Below are 26,968 nucleotides of genomic sequence, written 5' to 3' on the forward strand. Positions count from 1 at the left end.
TTCATGAGAGCCCACCGAGTTGTAGCAATGATCGGCAACGGCAGAAGAATCAGTTCTGCCGTGTTTCAGATCTGACTTGTGCTCGCGGACACGATCAGAAACATGACGTTTCGTTTCTCCAATGTAGCAATCACCACAAATGCAACTCAATTTGTAGACTCCAGGATACTGTAAGTCAGGAACGACATCCTTCACAGATGGAATCAGATCACGGATTTTATGCACTGTACTGAATCAGACTTGGATCTTATGTTTGTTTAGAATTTTGGAGATCTTTTTGGTCACGCCTGCTATGTATGGTAACGTGATGGTTTTGGTCGGAGTTTCATGTGGCTGTTTCTGTATGGTGGGAGAGACAGCTTGGCGGATAGTACGGTCAGAGTATCCGTTCATCCTGAGGGCCCGATGTACATGTCTTAATTCACCGGTCAGGTGGTGTTTGTCAGAAATGCCATGGGCTCTGTGGTATAGCGTTTTGATGAGAGAATTCTTTTGAGATGGGTGGTGGTGGGAATCCGGTTTCAAGTAGGAATCTGTGTGGGTGGCTTTCCTGTAGACAGAATGTCCCAAGGATCCGTCAGGCCTCCTCTCAAACAGAATATCCAAGAATGGTAGTTTACCGTCTTTCTCCACTTCCATGGTGAATCTAATGGATGGGTGTCTAGAATTGATGTGGTCCAAGAAGTGGTTCAATGCTGGGAGGCCATGAGGCCAGATGACGAAAGTGTCATCCACATACCTCTTCCACAAGGAAGGACGCAGGGTGGATGTCTGGATGGCGTCTGATTCAAACTTTTCCATGAACATGTTGGCTATAACTGGTGACAAAGGGGAGCCCATAGGGGTACCCTCATTCTGTTTGTAGAAGGTGCCATTCCAGGTAAAATAGGTGTTGGTGAGGCAATGCCTAACCAGCGCAGGTGCATCAGAATTCAATCCATGTTGGACTAAGTCCTCAATTATTGTTAGGGTGTCCGGTACTGGGACTTTGGTAAACAAAGATACTACATCAAAGCTGACGAGGATGTCATCAGGAGATAGTACCATGTCCTTAACCATAGAGACTAATTGGGTTGAGTTGAGTACTGCCGAAGAGGTCTTGCCTGTGAAAGGGAGCAGAGTATCTGATATAAAACGGGCTAGTTTGTACGTAGGCAGGGCTCCTCCGCAGTGAAGAGACGGCGCGGCTGCTTGTCGTTGCAGAGGTCCCCGGCGGTTCAAACTCAAGCGGCCGCCCCGGTTAACGCCACGGGTTGTGCAATAACCTTACCTTTATTTGCAAATACAGTCGACTCGATTAACCGCGCTCATGACGGGGATAATAAAAAAAATATCCATTTTCCGCGGATCTCTATGCCAAAAACCACTAAAATAGGTACCCCCAAAGCGCGGGCCCGGGACAATCGCCCAGATTCGGCGTACCCGAGGGGACGGCTCTGCAAGTCACCAATCAAAGCACGCCACAAGCAGAGGTTGCCTTCACATGCTCTGCCAACAGTTAACCACAGTGTACTCTCTCCTGCGTACACTCTCCTCCCCCATCACCCTCCCGTGCGCTCTCTCCTGGACACCCTCTCCCCCATCACTCCCCCATCACTCTCCCATGCATTCTCTTCCACCTCTCCCGTCTACTCTCTCCCGTGCAATGCGTCGCTCTGCCGTCTTGGCTCTCCCACGTAATGCTGCCATGCACTATTGCCATCTCTCCTGCGCACTCTCCCACTCGCACGCTCTCGCTCTCCACCGTGTTCATCTCTGACCACCTCCTTCGCCATCACTCCCCCCCACCCAAATAATCTCCCCGCCTGCCTCCCCATCTCACTTCTCCCCACACCGCCACTCTCCCGTTCTCTCCATTCACCTTACTCTCCCATTCTCCCCGCCCTCTCCCCTGGCTCCCCACTCTCACCCCGCTCGCTCCCCCCTCCCCTCCCTCCCTCTCTCTCTTTCCCTGTTAAATGTCAGTAAATCTATCGCTGTCTCTCTCCATCTTCCGTGTCCTCTGCTTCTCTCTGCCCCTCTCAGCGCTTTACACTTCTACATAAATCAGCCCCCGCTCTCATCCTTACAGAGATATTCACCTTAAACCTCACCCACTCTCATCCCTGCAGAGTCTCACCTTAAACCTCACCCCACTTACCCCTCTCACCCCGCTCTCATCCTTACAGAGACTCACCTTAAACCTCACCCACTCACCCCTCTCACCCCACTCTCATCCCTACAGAGAATCACCTTAAACCTCACCCACTCACCCCACTCACCCCTCTCTCATCCCTACAGAGAATCACCTTAAACCTCACCCACTCACCCCACTCACCCCGCTCTCATCCCTACAGATACTCACCTTAAACCTCACCCCACTCACCCCACCCTCATCCCTACAGATACTCACCTTAAACCTCACCCCACTCACCCCACTCTCATCCCTACAGAGAATCACCTTAAACCTCACCCACTCACCCCTCTCACCCCTCTCTCATCCCTACAGAGAATCACCTTAAACCTCACCCACTCACCCCACTCACCCCGCTCTCATCCCTACAGATACTCACCTTAAACCTCACCCCACTCACCCCACTCTCATCCCTACAGATACTCACCTTAAACCTCACCCCACTCACCCCACTCTCATCCCTACAGAGAATCACCTTAAACCTCACCCACTCACCCCTCTCACCCCTCTCTCATCCCTACAGAGAATCACCTTAAACCTCACCCACTCACCCCTCTCACCCCGCTCTCATCCTTACAGAGAATCACCTTAAACCTCACCCACTCACCCCACTCACCCCGCTCTCATCCCTACAGATACTCACCTTAAACCTCACCCCACTCACCCCACTCTCATCCCTACAGATACTCACCTTAAACCTCACCCCACTCACCCCACTCACCCCACTCACCCCTCTCACCCCGCTCTCATCCCTACAGAGACTCACCTTTAAACTTCACTTCACCACACACCCCCACATCACCAAACAAGCTCCACCCTCATCCCTACCGGCACCACCACCTCCACCACCAACACCACCACCTCCACCAACACCAACACCACCACCTCCACCACCAACACCACCTTCTCCCAACGTCACCACCACCCAGGGGCGTCCCTAGGGTGTACGGGCGAATCGAGGCGACTTAGACGTCAGTGTCAGATGTCATACTTCCCGTTTAGTTTGAAGGAGTCCAGGGAGGGGGGGGGGCACACCGTGGGGTTTTCCCCGGGCCCCGCAGCCCTCCCATGGACGTATGTTGTACGTATGTTGTACGTATGTTGTACGTATGTTGACCTTCTTTCGCACCGTACGTAGCCAACCGTGATAATCGGAGGTGCGGGGCGGGGGCAACAAACTCGGCACGAAAATCTCAGCGCGAAAGAAATTAGTTCTCAACGGAGGCGACGCAAACGTGCGCAGCTCCAGGTGCCTGCCTCACATGGGAAGGGAGAAGCGTTCCAGACGGGTTCACGAGCCCACGTGACGGTCTCGTTGTTCGGCGGGCCGGCCAAAGTCGCCTCTCCTGCTGCGACGATGACGAGCCGAGTCCGCGCGATGACGGCTTACACTCTTTGACAGCACTGACATACACCAACCACCAACCACCACCACCAACCACGAACTAGGAACTACCCCCCCCCCCCCATCTTCCCTCCCACGCCACCTCCACGCACCACGCCGCCTAACCAAAGCCTTAACCCCCTCGCCCCCGCCTCCTCCACCTCTACTGCCTCCCGCCCCCCCCCCCACACACATCACCCGGACAGGGGCGACCCAAGGGAGGAGAGGGCACGGCAGGGCAAAGGGAGCAAGGCTGCTGAGCAGGGGCATTACCGGAGTGGATTCAAACATTACACTGGGCACGGCAAAGGGGAGGTTTGGGCGATGTTTGAAGAGACTGATCAGCACTGGGCCGAGCTTGGGAGGAGAGGGCATGGCTGGGCGGGGCATTGATGAAATTAATAACAGGGTATGGTTATTGTAAGATTAGTGGGGCATGACAGGGCAGGGCTGGGGAGGAGAGGGCCGGGATGATGAGGGAGGGAGGGAGGATCGGGCAGGGCTGCGAGTCCGCAGTGCGGCTGCCTCTGGGAGGGGCCGTCGCCGGGCGGGGTAGACGCTGACTCTGCTCCACGGAGGGGAATCTCAGCCTCGCCCCCCTGGCCCATTACCCCCACCCCCCCCGAACATCGACACGGGCAATTAACAGCAGCTCAGCCCCCTCCTCCCTCGGGCCCCCACCACCCTCAGCCCCCACGACCCGCTCTCACCCCCTCGCAGCACTGTACAGCATCGAGCCATTATGCGATACGGGGAAAATATAAATACGGCCGCTGCAATCTGTTGAGAGCCCTAAAGATGCAGTTTTATCGTCCAATTAGCGCTCAGCTGATGAGATGATTGGTGCCCCCCGCCCCCCAATCGGACGGCTGATGATGATGCTGCTGCAGTTGGGCAGTCAGCGCTGCCACGCGGTACAGAGGCAAAGGTTCTATTCCCGATAAATATAATTATGCAAAGGGAACGCCATTAATTGGCGTTGCATCGCCACGCTATCTCGCTGACACGTTTGTAGAGGTTCTGTGTTTTTGTGTTGCGGCTGAGATGTTATCGGGGTACAATCGCCGTCACCCAGGCTCTTAGTTCGACGTCACCCAGGCTCTTAGTTCGACGTTAGCCCCAAGTTGTTTTAACCCTGAAATCTATGGCCTCTTAACCTCCACCATTTGCCTGACTCTGAACCCGGTTCTAATCCTTGCCCTAACCCTGACAAAACACGAACCCTTGCCTTGCACCTAACCTTGACTCTAACCATAGCTCTGACCCAACCAAAGCCATCAGTTTATCCCCGAACTCAGGGGTGGTGAACCTTTTTTCTGCCAAGGGCCATTTGGATATTTATAACATCATTCGCGAGCCATACAAAATTACCAACTTAAAAATTAGCCTGTTATATTTGGTCAAACATTTAATTAACTCACCCCTAAAGTGATGGCTGGAACTGCTTCTCTTTGGTGAGGCGTGTGATGTTAGCTGGTATTGATAATGTTGCTACTCGCAACTGATTTTCCAGGTTTGCTCCTAGATTTATTGAATTTCGAGTCCCGCCTGCGGTTGCCTTGGCAGGGCCACACCAAATGATTTCGCGGGCCTCACACGGCCCGCGGGCCGGTCGTTCCCCACCCCTGCCCAAACCCCTAACCCAACTTAACTTATACCATAACCCTGCCACAAACTTAGCCCTAAACCTCATTGAAGACTAGCCCTAACCCAGATATAAACTGAGCCCTTTTTCGAATCGAACCCGAGCTCTAACCCTGACCCAAACTTCGTCCAAACCCGAACTGAACCCTAGCCCTAAATCCAACCCGAGCATCGACAAAACCCGACAACCCGCACCCAATCCTCGTCAAACCCGGACAATCCCCGCTAGCCTTAACCCTAATCCTGGCTCTAGCATTACAATCTTGGCCTCCATAACCTGCGCTGTACAGCAGATATTCCTAATGCTGAACAAATTAAACACCGCCCGACCTTTGTTTGTTTTGTTTCAACACAAGCGTTGGTGTTCATTACGGCTGAACGTAACTCACACTTTCTCGTGCCGTCTCTCCGCTCAAACGAGTATGGGCGATTCACTCCGTTCTGCGCACGGCCCTAAGCCAGCCGTGTCAACTCCACATTCCTACGGCGCGTGCCAGTCGCTCCATAAAAATAAAGAAAATACAATTATTACAGCTCTTGATCAATAATGTGTTGCTGCGTGAAGACCTCCCCAGGCAGATTCGATCGATCGTGTGTATTGGTCAGTGACGGTTGGCGGATATTTTTTGTTTATTTATCTCGATCGCCACTGATTTTATCCATGGGCGGGCACTGCAAGAAACCGCTGCAGCGCAGTGCGCCGACCACTGCGCCACCGCTCCAACCCAAGTAACCACGACACAATAGACAAAGACCCCCCGTATAGCCTCTAAAGGACTGTTGGGGAAAGTGGTGTTCTCGCGAGTAGCATCTTATGAAGGCCGGCGCGGCGCGCGAGGGGGTAGATGGACAGCAGCCACGCCCGGCCGCCTTTGTCTCCCCAGTGGCGATGTTTACCACACTCGTTTGAGGCCGAGTCGACCTAGGGGAGGTGCAGGATCGGTTCAGATAATCGTCACTGGGGTTGGTGACCCAGAGCGGGAATCGGAACTCTGTGCGCCGGGTTCGTAGCAGAGCGCGATGAACAACTACAACACCCCTCGCCATGCTGTGTGTGTATATATATTACTATATTACAAATACAAAGATCCCCCGTATAGCCTTAACAGACTGTTGGTGCAAGTGCTGTTAGCGAGTAGCACCTATGAAGGCCGGCACGGCACACGAGGGGGTGGGTGGCCAGCATCCACGCCCGGCCGCCTTTGTCTCCCCAGTGGCGATGCCTGCACATCGCACCGGGTACTCATTTGAGGCTGAGTCTACCTGAAACGGCCCAGGACCGTTTCAGACAATCGTCACCACTGTTGGTGGTGTTGGCCGTGAGCGGGAATCGAACCCGGCTCGTGGGGTTCGCAGGGCAGCGCGCTGACCGCTATATTACCCCTATCCGTGGTGGTGTGTGTGTGTGTATTACTATATTACTCCGACCCATGGTGTGTGTGTGTGTGTTGCTATATTACCCACACACACACGCGCGCGCCCCAGCTCGCGTGACGGTCCAGTAATTGGTCACCGGTGGAATCGATGTCGGGAGGCGGCGAGGCAGGGCAAATTCATGCGACCTCGCATCCCTCTCTCCCATCCTTTATTAACCCTGAAGGGTCAAGAAGGTTGTGTATTATTCATGCTCTCTAACCCTCCCCCCTCCTCCCCCCACCTCCCTCCCCATACTTCACCTCCTCGGGGGCCCTCCGACCGCCAATCGCAGTAAATGAGATCAGCGATTGTTCACGTGACAACCCCTACTCATTGGCTGTGTCGGGTGGTGGCGGGCTTAACGACACGTTTATATTTACGCGGTCTCACACGAAAAGAATCAATTTAAAAAATCCCTTTATTTTGGGCAACATTGCTCGCGAAAGCCGACCACGTGTTCAAGTGAATTGTATCCCAGCTTCGCTTAACGTTTGCCATTGAACAGCCACAGACGCCCAATGGCTTTTTTTGTTGTCAGCGATTGAATTCATCATTTTCTCAGATGTTGTGTCCTCCTCTCCCGGATCGATTCTCAAATCCGGATAGTTATGAGAGAGACACACAAAGAGAGAGAGAGAGACACACAGAGAGAGAGACACTGGGGTTGCAGGTGTTGATTGTGTGTTTTTTTGCTCTTTGTTTGAGATGCAACGGATATACGTGAGCGCGTGTGTGTGTCAATGTGTTGTGTGTGTGTGTCAATGTGTTGTGTGTGTGTGTCAATGTGTTGTGTGTGTGTGTCAATGTGTTGTGTGTGTGTGTCAATGTGTTGTGTGTGTGTCAGTGTGGGTAGCGGTTAGCGCTACGCTGCGCTACGAACCTGGCGACACGAGTTCGATTCCCGCTCACGGCCAACACCAGCGACGATTATATTATCATAACCGGTCCTGGGTCGCTTCTGCCTCAAATGAGTACCTGGTAAGGTGTGTAAACATCGCCACTGGGAAGACAAAGGCGGCCGGGCATGGTGTTGGCCACCCACCCCCTCGTGTGCAGTGCCGGCCTTCATAGGTGCTCGTTAACAGCACTTGCCCCTACAGTCTGCAACGTTATACGGGGGATCTTTGTCTTTGTGTATCAGTGCACACTGCGATACGAACCCGGTGACCCGAGTTTCATTCCCGCTCCTGACAAATAACAGCAACGAATATCTGAACCGGAACTGGGCCTCACCGAGGTCGACTCAGCCTCAAAGTTAGTACCCGGTGCGGTGTGTAAAAATCGGCAGTGGGAAGACAAAGGCGGCCAAGGGTGGTGGTGCTGGCCACCCTTCAGAGGTGCTCGCTAACAGCACTTGCCCCAACAGTTTGTTGAATGCATAACGTTGGATCTTTGTCTTTGTTTTGCAAGTTTCAATTTACCATCTGAATTTTTTTTAGAGGACAAACTTCCATTCGCCCTCTTACGTTCTCGTGTCCAAAACGAGGGTTGTGACTCCCCTAGGTCGACTCGGCCTTAACACTGATAGCTTCCTGGTCCATTCAGAGCCTCTCATGTTCACAGTCATCTCAATAATGGGCACTTCGAGTGTAAATGCACCACTGCCAGAAGCACTTTCATCCGGTAATTTATTACGAATCACAGACATCGTGTGTAAGCGAAAAGAGCATTATACAAGTAATTACAGCAAAACCAATGGGAAAGAGTAAAAACTTGAGATAATGTGAAAATATATATACTATCAAAAGATATTCGTGCTCCGTAGAAAACCCTTTTACAGACGGCGCCTCACTCTGACTCAACATTCAGGGGGATAATTTAAACATTTTCTGCTTTGTATGAAAAAACCCTAAATAGAGACAAAGATACCCCGTATGGCATTAACTGACTAGGGGAGCGGTGGTGCAGCGGTTAGCGCGTTGCGCTACGGACCCGGTAACCCGAATTCGATTCCCGCTCACGACCAATAACAGTGGCGAAACATTTGAATCGGTCCTGGGCCTCCCCTAGGTCGACTCAGCCTCAAATGAGTACCCAGTGCGATGCGTAAACATGTACCGGCCTTCATATGTGCCATTCGCTAACGGCACTTGCCCCAAACCCCGTGTAAAGGCTATACGGGTGATCGTTGTCTTTGCCCAGTGCAGTCGATCTTTCTTTTAAAATCTTGACATTTCAGAACTGTCCCTCACTCACCCCCCCTCCCCCCCACTCACCCCTCCACCCCCCCCCCCCAATCACCCCACGCGCTCCCACTCACCCCCCTCCCCCCACTCACCCCCCTCCACCCACTCACCCCCTCCCCCCCCACTCACCCCCCTCCCCCCACTCACCCCCTCCCCCCCACTCACCCCCCTCCCCCCACTCACCCCCCTCCACCCTCCCAATCACCCCACGCACACCCACTCACCCCCCTCCCCCCACTCACCCCTCCACCCCCCCCCAATCACCCCACGCGCACCCACTCACCCCCCTCCCCCCACTCACCCCCCCTCCCCCCAATCACCCCCCCTCCCCCCACTCACCCACAGGTTGTCGTCTCGCTGGTAGCGCCTCCAGTTGCCGGCGCCGTCGCTGTAGAGCAGCTGGTAGCGCTGCACCCACTCGGAGGAGCCATAGCGGCCCTGGGTGGCCACCCCCGTCACGCGCACGCGCGAGCCCAGGTCCAGCTGCAGCCACGGGGCAGGGTCCCCGGCGGCAGGGGCCCAGCCTCCAGCCCCTATGCAGGGTCAGAGTTCAAGTTTGTACTCGTGCGGTGGGGAGGGGAGGAAGCCGATGAGCTGCTACTCGCGCTTCTTTTTTAAATCCTTTATATTAAGTTCACTTGCGCGCTTGCTTGCTTGCTTACGACCGTGCAAATCTTTCGGTCGTTTTTTAATCCACTTCCAGTGATCCAATCGAGCTGACATTTTGCACACAGACTCGTTGTGCGTGACAATAAATTTTCGTGAAAATTTTTCTCCAAAATTTTACACTTTTTAGGACAAAAATATTATATTTAATTACCAATTGCTTAATGGTGCCATGCAATCATCTGACCCATAGGTGGCAGCCATCTCAAGCCAGAGGACGAGAGGACTCTTGCCGCCACGCATATAAAGGATTTATAGTGAAAAACTTTGTTTTTACGCGTAATACTTGTTCTTCCACAGATGTCCAGGAGGAGCACGAGGGGTAAGGGGGGGGGTGGTGGGGAAAGGGGGCGATTAAGGGGGAGGCATTGGTGGGGGGTATGGGAGGTGGGGGAGAGAGAAGAGAGAAGTGGGGGGGGGGGGTGAGTCAGTGGAGAGAAAGTTGGGAGTTGGGAGGGGGGCATTAGAGAGGGAGGTTGGAGAGAGATAAGTGGGGGCATTGGGAGGGAGGTTGTAGAACAGAGAGGGGAGATCGGTTGGCGAGATATGGCAGTGCCAGTGTATGAGCGAGTGTGGGTGTGTAGGGCTTGCGGGGAGTGGTGGTGTAGCGGTTAGCACGCTGCGCTACGAACCTGGCGACCCGGGTTTGATTCCAGCTCATGGCCAACACCAGTGGCGATTATCTGAACAGTTCCTGGACCTCCCCTAGGTTGATTCGGCCTCAAATGAGTAGCTGGTGCGGTGTGTAAACATCGCTACTAGGGAGACAAAGGCGGCCGGGTGTGGTGCTGGACACCCACCCCCTCGTGTGCCGTTCCGGCCTTCATAGGTGCTCGCTAACAGCACTTGCTATACGAGGGATTATTTTGTCTTTGTCTTGTATTTACATCATCCCCCCCCCATATTCAGCCATGTTTAATCCACTGCTGGACGAAGGCCTCCGCCAAAATATTCGGCCACCCTGGCGGTGCTGCGATGTCGCAACGCGCCGAGCGCCGCACGCACGAGCCCACTCCACGGCTCCCCCGCCTCCCACGGTGGCCGACGAGTTTCGCCCTCCCTTGTGCGCCACTCCGACGTTTGCCTTGACCCCACCGGGGGTCATCACCCCCGCAAGCCTCGACCAGTCCTCGTGCCAAGCTCCCCTAACAGCCTGCGAGCTGCCACGTGACTTCAGAGTGCACCTATTCCTGGCACCCGCAACTCGCACCGCACGCGCCTACCGACCTCACATCACCTTCAGCTCGGTGCTTACGTCTCGGGCGGGAGGGGGGGGCGGGTGCTTTCCTCCGCGAATCTTCGAGATTGAATCATTAAAATCTTGCTCTCCCTCCCCCTCCGCCCCCCTTCCCCTCCAGCCCCACCTCAAACAACCCGAGATTTCACCCCCCCCCCCCCTCTTGAAGGATTGCGCGCGTTATCTGGAGCGGCATATCCGTGGGAATTTAATGTGAACGAATCTGTCTAAATGTGCATTACATTTGCATCGCATCGCGCGGCGTCACCGCCGTCGTTCCTCACAGCGCGCCCCGCACCCTCGCCAAAGATCTCTCTCGCCCTTGTGTCCACCCAGCCCCCCCCCCCTTTTCCCGCACCACACTACCCCATGTACTCACCCCCCCACCCCCTTCCCGGCGGTTAGCACGCCGCGTGTGGGGTGCCCTCCCCAATAACATCTGTCGGGTGGAAAAACGAGAGTTTCGTTTACCCCCGGTCGTGATGGCTCCGTCGATTGTTACATTTGTGTGTGTGTGTGGTCGAGCGAGCTTGCTGCTGGCTTCTTGGTGGGGGTGGTGGGGGTGGTGGGGGTTGTGGGGGTGGTGAGGGTGGTGGGGGTGGTGGGGGTGGTGGGGGTGGTGGGGGTGGTGGGGGTGGTGAGGGTGGTGGGGGTGGTGGGGGTGGTGGGGGGTGGTGAGGGTGGTGAGGGTGGTGGGAGTGGTGGGGGTGGTGGGGGTGGTGAGGGTGGTGGGGGGTGGTGAGGGTGGTGGGGGTGGTGGGGGTGGTGGGGGGTGGTGGGGGTGGTGGGGGTGGTGAGGGTGGTGAGGGTGGTGGGGGTGGTGAGGGTGGTGGGGGTGGTGAGGGTGGTGGGGGGTGGTGGGGGTGGTGAGGGTGGTGGGGGGTGGTGGGGGTGGTGAGGGTGGTGGGGGTGGTGAGGGTGGTGGGGGTGGTGGGGGGTGGTGGGGGTGGTGAGGGTGGTGGGGGGTGGTGAGGGTGTGGAGGGTGGTGGGGGTGGTGGGGGTGGTGGGGTTTGCCGTGCATCCAGGCGAGGTTCGTCCACTAGGGCCATTGGGGGCGTCGCCCCACAAAGCAGCTGGAGATGAGACATTATTTTTGCACGCTTTTTATTAACTCACTCTGTCCGTCGTTGCTGTTGTTGTTGTCGTTGTTATTGTCGTTGTTGTCGTTTCCTCAAATCTTGTAACTCAATTTTAACCCACTTCCCAATGTGGTATCGACTGCAAACTTAGTATACTTATGTCATACCGATGAAATAGGCCAATGGGGAGGAAAGGGAGCCCCCGCTATTGTGATTCGCCCATCTTGGCGATATTATGCACAGTGAGCCATGTTAATTATTTAATGGCAATTTAATGAGTTCATTGAAATATGTTCTAGATTTGAAGCTTTCGTGACTGCAAGGATTCATATTCTTAGGTTTTTTCGGTAAAATCACGTTGGTAAAAAAAATAAATTACAATTAATAAAAGTAAAATAAAATAAAAATCACGACGTTTCGGAGGCAACACAAGCCTCCGTCTTCAGGTGGAACCGTCACAGCACTATAGCTGTACTTGTACTTGATACAGCTATCGTGCTGTGACGGTTCCACCTGAAGACGGAGGCTTGTGTTGCCTCCGAAACGTCGTGATTTTTATTTTATTTTTATTTTACTTTTATTAATTTAATTTTTTTACCTACGTGACTTTACCGAAAATCTAAGAATATGATTGAAATATGGTTAAGCATATAGTCTCAAAGCACTAATGTGGCTTTAAAAACCAGAAATATTTGTTACACTGCACTTGTAATCGTGGCTTAAACCCAAGATCAAATGTGTAGGCTAATGCCAGTATAGGCCTAGCTTTCGATTCGACAATGTAGTCAGTGTCAAGTGATGTTACCGTTGCCACAGATAACAATGAGACAAACGGTGACCACACACAACGAGACGAGCTGTCGTGAAAAGTGAAATAGTAGGGCCAGCGAATACAGATCAAAGCTTCTCTGTGTAGGTCCGGTGTACGACGGTGTGTGGCTGTCATTGTGCAGTATGCGGTGTCCGGCTTGCCTTGGCTAATTTGTCGAGTCGTGTCGGCTGATCTTTAATTGTTCTTTAGGCTTTTGGCCTTGTCAAAGGGGTTGTGTTGTGTGGTCTTGAGGGTCATGGGGACAGCATTTGAGCACTTTGTTGTTGTTTTTTTCCGTATCGTTTATAAACGCATACCGTTGCTAGATCCGTTGCTAGATACGACAGTGAAATCACGTTTACGAGAAGGCCAATCACGTGACGAGCTTTTCCTCCACTAGAACCCCATCTTTTCAGAGGTCACTCACAACAGCACCACCCTCGTGGCGACGTCACGAGCCGCCACCGCGTGCATCGCCACGATTTATCCGTGCGCGCTTTTATCTCTGCAGGGCCCCCCTCCCCCGACCACCACCCCGCTTGACTGTGCAGGCCCCCCCCCCGTCACTTCGGCACACGGTCGATCGCCCCCCCGCGGCTCTTCGTTCGACACCGCTCCGCTTACGACGGCGCCGTTGTCAATTTTTAGACGGACCACATTTCTCTCTCTCTTTGGCTGCGTTCAACGTTGAATTCTTTCTCCCTTTATTAATGGGGGCGCGGGGTTAGGGGGCAGAGGAGGAGATGGGCGGGGCGGGGGGAGGGGGCTGGGAGGACGGAGGAGGGAGGGAGCGGGGGGGGTCGAACCCTCTCGTCGGTTGAGGCGCGCGTATCTGGGCGCGTGAGCGGCCGTGAGCTCCGAGGAGGCAGAGAACGCAGTGGCCAGGAGCACCTCCTCGCACGAGTCACCTGGAGGAGGAGCGCGGGGGGGGCAGAGAGGGTTGGGAGGGGAGGGGGACAACCAGAAGAAAAAAACCGGCCCTTAATTTCAGCCGGAGCAGTCCAGGGCCGAGCTCCAGAAACAGAGAGGTTAGGGGTTAGGAGCCACCGCGCAATATTCCATGACGAATTAAAATCTCTGCTGAAAACCGAGCGGCAACGCGGGGGAGTGGAGGGGGTGGGGGGAGGGGAGTCAGTGTGGGATCAGGAGGAGGAGGGGGGTGCAGTTGAACCCCACATGTGTCATCATCGTCATCATGGTCACGGCCAGCCATGCTCAATCCACTGCTGGATGAAAGCCTCCTCATCCTCCCTCCCCCAAGCTGTGGCCACCTCTCACACGTTTCCCCGAGTGTGAATTCATCTTTACGAAACAATTCTAAAAATTCCCAACTCAACAAACGTAAAGAATTGAGAAGGTGGGGGAATAGAGAGAGAGAGAAACACATTCCATCTCTTAGAATAAATATAAACAAATATCGGTTTGACTCTGTCACGTGAAGAACAATGCTCCGTGTGCCAGGGCAAGTGGTGACAGAGCTGCTACCCCCCCCCCCCCCGCAACGAACCCCCCCCCCTCCTTCTGCTCGTGCGTGGACCCGCAGATCGCTTTAAATGATTCTCAGAAGTAGTTCTGCGACATCCGCTTCCGTGGGCCGTTTTCTAAAAAGTTGGCGTAGCACTGCGCTGGAGGTTCGAACGGTCCCTCCCGGTCTCGTGGGCCGACGCCAATAACGCAATCAGAGATTACACTTAGAGGAGAGGGGGTGGGGGGGGGGGAAACAAACTAATAAAAACAAAGTATTACACATCAACAAGATAAAATAAAGACGAAACACGGAACGATTCGCATCAACAGCAGCGGCAGACACCGAAGGTCAGCCACGCCAGAGGTAAATTGCTCCATTATTGTACAAATGCAATTGCCTAACGAGCTGTATAATGGCATTAATTGCTCCGCTAATTAGCGACGGGAGAGGCTCCTGCGCTGCTCCTGGGTGGTGCCCGCGGAAGGTCGCAAAGGCCGCCACCCACCCGCCACCCCCCCCCCCCGCTACCCCCCCCGCCATCCCCCCCGCCACCCCCCATTTTCAGATTCATGAACTCCCAGGACGATTATCAGGGGGTGGGGTGAGCGAGCGGCTCGCAATCGTGAGGTTGCGAATTCACATCCTGGTTGCGGGGGGGGGCGGGGTTGACTCAACCCATCATTCCTGCGGGGTCCGATAAAACGAGTAGGGCACTACTTTGTGGCGAAGTCAACGGTGGGGGTGATGCTACGGAGAGCATAAATTCGCCCCCACCCCTTCCCACCGCCATAGGAATGTGGAATTTCCACCACTGTCTCTGCGGGACCGTAATGCGGGTGGGAGGATGAGCGCCAACGCGTCCGTGCGGCTCCGCGCGAGCGCGCAGGGAGCCGTTCTGACTTTTTTTTTACTTTTCGAGCGAATAAGAAGACACCGGAGATGCAGACGAACGACGGAGGATGTGACGACACGAAGAGAATGGAGCAGACAGCAGTGGCGAGACGGATAAGGGGGGAGCCGCGCACGACACGACGGGAACGAGAGATTATTAATTGGCGCCTTCATGTAAATCGGCGTTTGATGTTCATTAGAATTTGAATTCGAGTTGACATTTGGGTGCACCGCCCGAATCTTTCATGAATCCGAGGCCTCTTCAAGCTGCTGGGGGACCCGAGGGGCTTTTGCTTTTGGTTCATTGTAAACACGCTGATGGTAAACAGATTCATTGTAAACACGCTGATGGTAAGGACACGTGCTGACGGTTGACACAAATGGTTGATGGTAATCAGATTGATGGTAAGGGTTCATTTTGGCGCGCCACATTCATCTCGCCTTATTATTTTCCGTGAACATCTTCATCTGATTCTAGGAATATAGAGTACAACGGTAAGGGATTGTTGTTATTATTTCCGTGGAGAGGAGTAGCGTGTACTCTAGTGGTAGTGCCTTACGCCGATAACGCCTACGCACCCCCCCCCCCCCCAAAGCAAGCCTGGCGTCGTTCCGAAAAATATCGAACGAGGAATGAATCCATAAGTGAATAAATGGGATGGTAGAAAGAATGGCTGGCTGGATGTCGGGGGAGATAGATGAATGGAAAAGAGGGGGGGCTGTATAGATGGGAAGATGGACAAAGTGTGGTGCAGGGAGGGAGAGGGGGAGGGGAAGCTGGACGGGGGGGGGGGCGTGAATCACGCAGCGGCTCAGGCAGCGCGCAGCTCCCTGTAACTAAAGCCACGACCCACGAACACCAAACGAGGCGTGGTGGAACATCACCCGTGGGGGGGGGGGGGTGGAGAGGTGGGGGTGGTAGGGAAGAGAAGGGGGGGGATGGCACGGCGAGGGGAGACACTGGGTGGGGGGGAGGGTGACGAGGGGAGGGAGGCTGTAAGAGAAGCACGAGTCAGCAGGAAGAGGGGGAGAGGACGTGGAAGCGACAGGGAGAGTTGAGCACAGCAATGGATTTCGCTGCTGCCCACAGCAACGCCTCTGACCCCCCCGTTCACGCCCACCGTGACCGCCCCCATCAGACCACTCGCCCGGGGCTCACCCCCCCCCCCCTGTTTATAGGCTGCGAGATGGGCAACGTTGCCGGACCGTGGGTGGCCGTTTTGGTCACAGAGCGCCGCGCTGTGCGGTGCGGCCCGAGGCGCAGGGACGGAGGGAGGTGGCGGGGGGTGGTGGTGGTGGCTGCCCTCGTCTTGGGAGGCGATTTCCTCTCGGCGAGGGAGACGAACGGGGGGAGGGGGGGGGGCGACGTGGTATTGGCAGCGGGGGTGGCGGTGGTAGTTTCGGGATTGATGCGGGGCCGATGCCCCCTGTTCCGCGGGCCGTGACTTCTTTGCTCTAATTATTTCAGACCCCTCCCCACCTCCCCAACGCCCAATCCCCCCCCTGCCCCCCCCCCTGCCCCCCCCCCTTACACCTCTTGAACGTCCACATTGGCCATTGCTAGAAGTTCAAGCGCACGAACGCGCCAACTTGGGGCCCTGCTACGTCACGCCAGGCCGATCAGAAGCAGCGGCAGACGCCACCAAGCAAGCCCGCCCTGAGCCAGCTCAGTGAAGTATGGTCATCACCCCCCCCTCCCCTCCTCCCGCCCCCCTTTAACCGACACGGCGTGGGGAGGACGTCATCCAGCAGTGGATCGCCACAATGGCCCGTGCGTGAAAGGGGTAAATAAAGGGGCAACCCTGCAAGTGTTCCCGCTCACGCCACCTGCCAGCAGAATCGGTCTCTCGTTAAGGGGGCTAATATGAATATGCATCGTTACTCGTATATCTATCTATATATAAAAGGGAAATTTGTGATTATGTGCGTCTGTTCAAAATGTTTAGCGTACTTCCCGACATGCAACAAACTGGAAGTTTGCCATGTGGGTACTTTCCTGCAGACTGTACACCATGCAACAATTCTAAAAATACACTTTTGTATTTTGGGGGGGGGGGGCTCAATAATACAAATATATAATCAGCCAGCAGGAGCGTGGAGCGGTGGCGCAGTGGTTAGCGCCACTGCGCTACGAGCCAGGTGAGCCGAGTTCGATTCACGGCCACGGCTAACATCAGTGTCACGTGATATCTCAACTGGTACGAGGTTATATAAACACACAACGAGATAGATAAATACCCCCCCCACCCCCCATAGCGTTTAACAGACTGGATGTACACGACGGGGTGGGTGGCCAGCACCACACACCGCACCAGGTACTCATTTGAGGCTGAGTAGACCTAGGAGAGGCCCAAGACCGGTTCAGATAATCGTCACCACCAGTGTTGGCCGTGAGCGGGAATCGAACTCGGGTTGCCGGGTTCGTAGCGCAGCGTAGCGCTAACCACTCTGCCACCGCTCCCCACACACACACTCTCACGCACACATTTTCCCTCTCACACGCACCAATCACACACGCACTTGTCAAACATCTCTCTCTTTCTCTCATACTCATATGTACACGCCAGTGTGCACTTATTCTTTCTCATACACTTATCGGTGATCACAGACACAATGACACACGTGCACACAATCGCAAGCATGCGCTCATCTCTCTCATGAATGCACTCACTCTCACCCTCCCCCTTATCCTATCTCTCACACACACACACTCACGCCATCATGTACCTCACGACAGATTCACCCATTCTCTCTCACACACAGACACACAAAGATGTTCCGTCTAAAACGAGAATAGGTTTTTTCCCTTTTTTCTGGCAACAAAACAAACCTTTTACAAGGAATCATGTCTGCATGAACCACAATGCTTGTGGTCAGAATGCAAATAAAAAACAAACTCTGATAATATATGCATTGTCCTTGAAACGGATTGGTCGACACCAGAGGCAGCTTTCTTTTGAGCCTCGTCGCAAACGGTGTTAGACCAAAGGACGCCAAAAGGCGTAGAGCCCAGATACAACGCACTATCAGAGTAACAAGGTGAGCATCTACATTATGGGACCTCCTTTGCCAGTACCACAATATGAGAATTGTTTTTTCCCCTTTTGTTCTCTATCGCCTTGAACAGGCTGTTGGGGCGAGTGCTCTTTGCGAGCAGCACCTATGAAGATCGACACGGCACACAAGGGGGGTGCGGTGGGCAGCACCACGCCCGGCCCGCCTTTGTCTCCCCGGTGGCGATGCTTACACATCGCACCGCGTTCTCGTTCAAAGCCGAGTCGACCTAGAGGATAATCATCACCGATATTCACACAACAACAACAACAGTCGCAAGTGCCGGTGACGTCACGACGACGCATGTGCCAGGCTAGGTGCACTCCGAGACCGCGTTAAGCGTCGAAGGGTCGCCGGCAGGTCACGGAACAGTCCCAGGTGCTATGCCCCCCCCCCACCTACGGTGCCAAATTGCCGCGATTTATCCGCGCGGTATTCCGCTCGCGGTTGTGAGCGCCGTCCCCTCTCCGTTGTTGGAGGGCGACTGCCTCCAACTGCTGCCCAGCAGCGGCGTCCTTCACGAGCCTCCTCCGTCGAGGCCGACCTCGACACCGCCGGCACCAGTCGGCGGAAAGTTCTCACAGCCACACGTCTTTCCGTGCCGCATGAGCTCCATCTCTTCTCCAGCCCATGCCGCGCCCGTTTAGCCCCCCAGCAAACAGAAGCTGCTTGGGCATGCGGTGGCCGGGCATGCGGTGGCCGGGCATGCGGTGGCCGGGCATGCGGTGGCCGGGCATGCGGTGGCCGGGCATGCGGTGGCCGGGCATGCGGTGGCCGGGCATGCGGTGGCCGGGCATGCGGTGGCCGGGCATGCGGTGGCCGGGCATGCGGTGGCCGGGCATGCGGTGGCCGGGCATGCGGTGGCCGGGCATGCGGTGGCCGGGCATGCGGTGGCCGGGCATGCGGTGGCCGGGCATGCGGTGGCCGGGCATGCGGTGGCTGCGTGACCCGGCCAATCCATGCTCGCCTGCCGGATGAGCTCGCTGATGGGAATGTGTCCAGATCTTTCGGGGGGATTTGTGAGCTCCTCGCACAATCCAGCCGGGTTAAGCCCAGGATGGATCGTAGGCAGGCCAGCCTGAATGTTCCTAACTGCTGCGAATGTTCCATTCGAGGGGTCCACGTTTCGCAAGTGTTAGCCGAGGCAAAGATCCCCGTATAGCCTTAACAGACTGGTGGGGCAAGTGCTGTCAGTGAACACCTACGAAGTGTTCACACGCACATTTTTCTCCCGGACGCAACAACAGCCACCATTCGCCACGAAGCGACGGTGATATCATCACAGCACTTGTGCCAGGCTAGGTGCACTTTGAGGCTATCGTATGCAGTGTGCGGAAGGGTGATTGGCAGAAGGTCCCGGGACAGACCAGGGTGCTGTGGGTTGACCGGCTGAGATGTGTGACAGATGCACCTCCTGCGCTCGTCACTGTGCCAGCTGTCTTTTACACAACAAAGGCAAAGATCCCCCCCCCCCCGATAGCCTCAATATACAATTGAGGAAAGTGCTGTGAGCGTGCACACACACACACGCACGTACGTATCCTATTCCACGCTCACACACAAACGTATCAAATCTCTATCTCGCAAACTTACCTTATCTGTCTGTCACACGCACAAATGCTCTCTCGCTCTCCATCTCACCCACACATACGCACGCGCGCACGTTTTCCCCCTCTCTCGAGCACACACACACGTGTCTCTCACACACACACGTGTCTCACACACACGTGTCTCACGCACACACACACACGTGTCTCACACACACACGTGTCTCACGCACACACACACACGTGTCTCACACACACACACGTGTCTCACGCACACACACACACGTGTCTCTCACACACACACGTGTCCCACACAAGCGCGTCATACTCTCACGCACCCTCCCCCCATGTCTCTCTTTCTCCGCGAATCACATTTGTGAGATGCGCGGTGCTTGGATCCCGAGCTGCGGCGACGGAGAGGTGCTCGCACCACGAGGAGACAGAGAGACGAGAGAGCGAGACGGAGAGACGAGAGAGATGAGAGATGGAGCGAGAGAGATGAGAGATGGAGCGAGAGAGCGAGACAGAGAGACGCGAGAGCGAGACAGAGAGATGAGAGATGGAGCGAGAGAGATGAGAAAGACGGAGAGACGAGGGAGCGAGACAGAGAGATGAGAGAGAGCGAGCGAGAGAGACACACACTCACGGAGGGGAGGTGGAAGCACTCGCAAAAAGCTCCTTATTAATTCGTCATCATGATTTGTTTTGCTTTGCATGCGACAGGGGGATGATTACCGCGTCAGGCTGTACTCGCCTTGCGAGACGCTAAGAGCCGAGACGTGCGAAATCTTCCAGCAAACCCTGGAGAGTCATGGGGAGGAGGACGTAGAGGTGATGATGGTGGTGGTGGTGATGATGATGATGGGGAGCGGTGGCGTGGTTGAAACAAAGAAAGACACCGCAAACTCAAAAGATACAGCAGGCGTCAGGGTCGGGATCGAACCCACGAGCTCCTATACACCAGGCGAGGGAGTTAACATCTCCTAGCCACCGTGATGAAGAGAGAGAGAGACACGCAAACTCCAAATCTACAGCAGCAGGCGTTGTCAGGGTCAGGATCGAACCCACGACCTCCTGCATACCAGGCGAGAAAGTTAACATCTCATAGCCACCGTGGATACAGAAACGTCCCCGCGGGTGGGGAATGTAGGACGGTGGTTCCGAAATTTAAAGCGTTTGAAATAGCGCCCTACAATTGTGGTGATTATAATAATAATAGGAGAAAATCAATGTAGCTCCTTTGGTAAATATCACTAAAATGCCAACATGTGTGGTCTCAAAGGTGAGGGGGTAGGGAGGGGAGGGAGTGGAGGGGGGAGTGGAGGGGGGAGTGGAGGGGGGAGGGAGGGAGTGGAGGGGGGGGAGAGAGTGGAGTGGGGTAGGGAGGGGAGGGAGTGGAGGGGGGGAGGGAGTGGAGGGGGGAGGGAGGGAGTGGAGGGGGGGGGAGGGAGTGGAGGTGGGAGGGAGGGAGTGGAGGTGGGAGGGAGTGAGTAGAGGGTGGGGGTAGGTGGGGGGAGATAACCCGCATCAGGCCCTACCCCTGGACCAGTAGCTGGTGTTGGAGGTGAACTCGTGACCTACAGGTGGGGGTGTGGTGGTGGTGGTGTGGTGGTGGTGGTGATGGTGGTAGTGGTGGTGTGGTGGTGGTGGTGATGGTGGGTCGCAAGGCTCCCTAGGCCGGTGACTATGAAGACCCTCTCTCTACCCCTCGCTTGCAGCTTTGCGACCGCTATGATCTTGACCCCACATCGTGCGAACTCTCCCCCCCCCCACCCGACCCTCACCTCACCCCCCTCGAGACCGCCATGGTCCTCCCCAACTCCTCCTCTGTCGCCCCCGGAGATCTCACCTGGTTCCAACGAAATCAACTTGTGCCCACATTGTCACTCAATCGTTTACCCAGTCGCCCGCCTGCCCACCCACCAGAACTCCTTCCTCACCTCACCCACCCGAACCTGCGCCGTGTCATTCACCCCACGCATTCATTCGCTCGATTCCTTTCCCGCTCCCACCACCGTTTTTCACTCCCCCCCCCCCGCACTCACTCCGCTCCACTCACTCCGCCCCACTCCACTCGCTCAATCGCTTGAACCCAACCCCACTCATCCATTCGCTCGCAGCTCTCGCGAACGAGACTCACATCCTGGTCCCTCGGGTTCTTAACGCCGCGGTGATAAAAGCGACATCAACTTGTACATCTGAGAGCGGGGAAGAGGCTAAGGAGGCAGAATGCGCAAAGCCCGATTTATGCAGCCCGTAGGGACCCAGGCCAGAAATCGGAAACAACTCAAGGGTTCTAAAGCTCTCAGCAAACACCGAGTGGATTAAATTTCGATTTAAAGCTTTCGTGACTGCAGGGATTCATCGTTCTTGGTTCTTTCGGTAAAGTCACGTTGTGGCTGAAACGTCGTGAGAATTCTTTTATTGTTTATTATTTTATTATTTCCCTTCTACGTGACTTTACCAAAAGAACCGAGTGGATTGTTTCATTTCACAGCAAGTGGTCATCTGCACCTACGTCGTGGGTGGCCAGCAACCACGCCCGGCCGCCTTTGTCACCCCCCCAATTTGCGACGTTTACACATCGCACCAGGTATACTCAGTTGCGGCCGAGTCGACCTAGAGGAGTCCCAGGACCGGTTCAGATGAATCGCCGCCGGTGTTTGGCCGTGAGCGGGCAATCGAACCCGGCTCCCCCGGGTCCGTAACGGCAGCGCGCTGCACACCGCTGCCACCCGCCCAGCGCTAAAGGAACTCCACCTCGTGTGGAACAGACGCGACTTGAGAGAGGGCTGCTCGTGCCTCCAGGACTCTCGTAGGCGCAGGGGGCCGAGAGGGGGGGGGGGGTAAGGGTGCGCACGGCGAGATGAAAAAGGCAGCTCAAGATCGGACGGCGCTGGGCTGGACGCAGCTTTGAGCCGTGCAAGGCGAGCCCTGCCATTGGGCAGAGGACTCGGGAATTCGACGCTTCACTTTGTTGGTTGGTCAAACAAACAAAATATGCATCTCCGTTTGCATGCACGGCACGGTATAGTAGAGGCCCTCGCTTAAGGTGGCGGTGTGTTCGCACTGCAACGCGTTGTCGCTCCAACACGGTCCCTCCATTGCAGGGTGCGAGATGCCCTTTCTTGGAGACATGGCCAGATCTTAGAAGGTAAATCGTCGAAAAACAAATAAAGCACGGGTACGTGAGTTACAACTGCTGTGTTTCATAACAAAAAACCGACGTGTTTATTAACATTATATTATTTTTCTCTTCTTGGTTCTTTCGGTAAAGTCACGTAAAACATAATAAAATAATTCTCACTGTGAGAATTATTTTATTATGTTTTATTTTATTACTTCCCTTCTACGTGACTTTACCGAAAGAACCAAGAAGATGAATCCCTGCAGTCACGAAAGCTTTAAATCGAAAAATTATATTCTTTTGTTACGATTGAGAACCGAAGTGGTGCAAGGGTGGAGTAAAGGTTAAGAACCGCTGAATTAAGGGAACGCTCATCGCAGAACGCGTATGTCACGTGGTTTCTGAGCGGTCGACGGCGAACTACTTTCTTGAGCTGCGCGTGCTGGGCGGAATGATACAACAACGCGGAACGACGGAGTAACGTGGCGGCGTGCCCTCGGTTGCTTGTGCCGCTATGGGGTAACCGCAGGCTGATTTTATAGCCGGCCTTATAAATATCGGCAATATTGAAAGTAAAAAAAACCCATATAAAATATAACAGGCGCTGTTGGGAATTGGGTTTCGTGTGGCTTCATGAGGTTATCTCGGGATCCATCTCACTCTGAACCTTGACCGTACCCCTCCCAGCTGAGACTCAAAAAAAACCTCTGGGGGCCGAAGGTCACGAACCCCACCAACACGGGGGTCAAGGCTTTTTATGAAAGAAATGGCACACGCAGTTATGTAGACACGAACGCGTGTATGGCGTACTCCTGCACCGGAGCGAACCAGGAGCGAAGCCTTCAACCGTTTGGGGGAAGTGTCATCAGAGAGCGCCCATCAAGGGCGGCACCAGCTAACGAAGGGGTGGGTGGTCAGCATCACGCCCGGACGTCTTTGTCTCTCCAGTGCTGATGTTTACACACCGCACCAGGTAGTCTTTTTTTTAAGGCTGAGTCGACCTATCGAAAGACCACGACCGGGTTTAAATATTCGCCTGAGCGGGGATTCGAACTCGGTGCGCGCCCCTGCGTTTGTGGCGCGGTGCGCTAACTACTGCACCACCGCTCCCCACCGCAAAACACACACTCACCTACATACACCGTCAATGCACAAAGACAACGATCTGTGTGTCAATGTTACACATACACACGCACACTCGATGCAGGGAATGCACGCACAGACACACTGACTTACACACACACAATACAGACACACTGACTTACACACAATACAGACACACTGACTTACACACACACACACAACACAGACACACTGATTTACACACACACACACAATAAAGACACACTGACTTACACACACACACAATACAGACACACACAACACAGACACACTGACTTACACACACACACAATACAGACACACTGACTTACACACACACACACAATACAGACACACTGACTTACACACACACAATACAGACACACTGACTTACACACACACACACAACACAGACAAACTGACTTACACACACACACACACAATACAGACACACTGACTTACACACACACACAACAAAGACACACTGATTTACACACACACACAATAGAGACACACTGACTTACACACACACACCATGCAGACATGCACACTGCCAAACGTACAGACAATGCAAGCACGCTGACACTCATATACAATTATATATAAATACACACACACATGCATGCAACCACTGCTCAGCCTTATATTAAACGCAGCTTCAATTATGCGATGCAAATTACATTCTGAAAGCGTCTTATATTGCAAAAGATGATTTGCAATTATAAAATTCCCATCACACACAGGCTACACCCATGTTGACGTTTTTGCCTCTCAAGCTCTGGCTGTTTCGTCTCATCCACACTCTTTAAGCACCACCACACTGCAGCTCACACTTCACTTACACTCACCCTAACCACTCACCCTCCTACACACCCTAACCACTCACCCTAACCACTCACCCTCCCACTCACCCTCCCACTCACCCTCCAACTCACCCTAACCACTCACCCTCCAACTGACACACCTCACGCACCCACTCACACGTTCATCTACTCACGCAGCTTCTCACCCACTCACTCACCTACCCACTCACCCACCCAGCCACTCACCCTCCCACACCGTCTCACTCACTCACCCACCCAGCCACTCATCCTCCCACACCGTCTCACTCACTCACCCACCCAGCCACTCACCCTCCCACACCGTCTCACTCACGAACCCACCCACGCATCCATCCACTCACTCACCCACTCACTCTCTCACCTTCTGACTCAGCCACTTACTCACTCACCTTCTCACTCACTTACCCACTCACTCTCTCATCTTCTCACTCACTCACCTACCCACTCACCCTCCCACCCACTCACCCTCCCACACCGTCTCACTCACGAACCCACCCACGCATTCATCGACTCACTCACCTACTCACCCACTCACCTACTCACCCACTCACTCTCTAACCTTCTCACTCACGCACCCACTCACTCTCTCGCTTTCTCACTCACCTACCCACCCACCCACTCTCTCACCCACCCACCCTCTCACCCACCCACTCACTCTTTCACCTTCTCACTCAGCCACTCACTCTCTCACTCACCTACTCACCCACCCACTCTCTCACCCACCCACTCTCTCACCCACTCACCCTCTCACCCACCCACTCACTCGTTCACCTTCTCACTCAGCCACTCACTCTCTCACTCACCTACTCACCCACCCACTCTCTCACCCACCCACTCTCTCACCCACTCACCCTCTCACCCACCCACTCACTCGTTCACCTTCTCACTCAGCCACTCACTCTCTCACTCACCTACTCACCCACCCACTCTCTCACCCACCCACCCTCTCACCCACCCACTCACTCGCTCACCACACTGCAGGTCTCCTCGCACTGCTCCACTCTGGAAGTTCCTCCCTCCCATCGTCGCCTCTCGCCCCACGTCCTAACAATGGCCTTACTCCATCGAAGGAACCTATTACCGCATCTCTTATCCAACACACCTTCGAGCGTGCTGTTTGTTGCTGGTCGCTTGGCACTTGGCCCACTGTGTCCGTCCACTGGGGGTTAACACCCTCACAAAAAAAGACAAAGATCCCCCGTATAGCCTGAACAAACTGTAGGGGCAAGTGCTGTTAGCGAGCACCTATGAAGGTCGGAACGGTACACGAGGGGGTGAGTGGGCAGCACCACGCCCGACCGCCTGTCTCCCCAGTGGCGATGTTTACACACCGCACCAGGTACTCATTTGAGGCTGAGTCGACCTAGGAGAGGCCCATGACCGGTTCAGATAATCGTCACCGGTGTTGGCCGTAGCGCTAACCGCTACACAGCATCCTTAATCTTCATTTGAAGCTTTCGTGACTGCAGGAATCCATACTCTTTGGTTCTTTCGGTAAAGTCACGTAGGTATCAATTAAAATAAATCACGACGTTTCGGGCACAACACCACAAGCGGACGGACGCTTGTGTTGCGCCCGAAACGTCGTTATTTATTTTATTTTAAGCATCCTTAATTTCTTGGAGCCACACCGCGTGGCTCACGGAGGGTTTTTTTTGTTGACCAAACTTTCACCGACGGCTGAAAGTTTCTTGAATTGAGCAAGGAGCTCGGGGAGCAGAGACGACGATGACGATGATGGGGAGGAAGGAATTGCAGTGACGAGCAGTGCGAGGGAAGGAGCGGAAATGTGTTGTGGCCTGCAGTGTGGTGATTGGGTGAGTGGGTGGGTGGGCGGGTGAGTGAGTGGTTGGGTGAGTGTGTGAGTGTCTGTGTGAGTGGGTGGGTGGGCGGGTGAGTGAGTGGTTGGGTGAGTGTGTGAGTGTCTGTGTGAGTGCGTGGGTGAGTGGTTGGGTGAGTGTGTAAATGTCTGTGTGAGTGGGTGGGTGGGCGGGTGAGTGAGTGGTTGGGTGAGTGTGTAAATGTCTGTGTGAGTGGGTGGGTGGGCGGGTGAGTGAGTGGTTGGGTGAGTGTGTGAGTGTCTGTGTGAGTGCGTGGGTGAGTAGTTGGGTGAGTGTGTAAATGTCTGTGTGAGTGGGTGGGTGGGCGGGTGAGTGAGTGGTTGGGTGAGTGTGTGAGTGTCTGTGTGAGTGCGTGGGTGAGTGGTTGGGTGAGTGTGTAAATGTCAGTGTGAGTGGGTGGACGGGCGGGTGAGTGAGTGGTTGGGTGAGTGTGTGAGTGTCTGTGTGAGTGCGTGGGTGAGTGGTTGGGTGAGTGTGTAAATGTCTGTGTGAGTGGGTGG

General features: G+C 54.7%; 1 protein-coding gene across 1 annotated transcript in view; it reads right to left on the reverse strand.

Moving 5' to 3' along the window:
* LOC144724796 (contactin-associated protein-like 5) overlaps positions 1-26,968 on the reverse strand; it is a 110,727-nt gene that overhangs the window by 74,495 nt on the left and 9,264 nt on the right. The window contains exons 3-4 of the mRNA XM_078604183.1: positions 13,404-13,505; positions 9,143-9,336 (exon numbers count right to left, since the gene is read on the reverse strand). Coding sequence (XP_078460309.1) covers positions 9,143-9,336; positions 13,404-13,505 — 296 coding nt within the window. The remainder of the gene's footprint in view (positions 1-9,142; positions 9,337-13,403; positions 13,506-26,968) is intronic.

This window comes from Lampetra planeri, chromosome 21 (assembly GCF_965212315.1).
Source record: "Lampetra planeri chromosome 21, kcLamPlan1.2.h2, whole genome shotgun sequence".
NCBI classification, from domain to species: domain Eukaryota; kingdom Metazoa; phylum Chordata; class Hyperoartia; order Petromyzontiformes; family Petromyzontidae; genus Lampetra; species Lampetra planeri.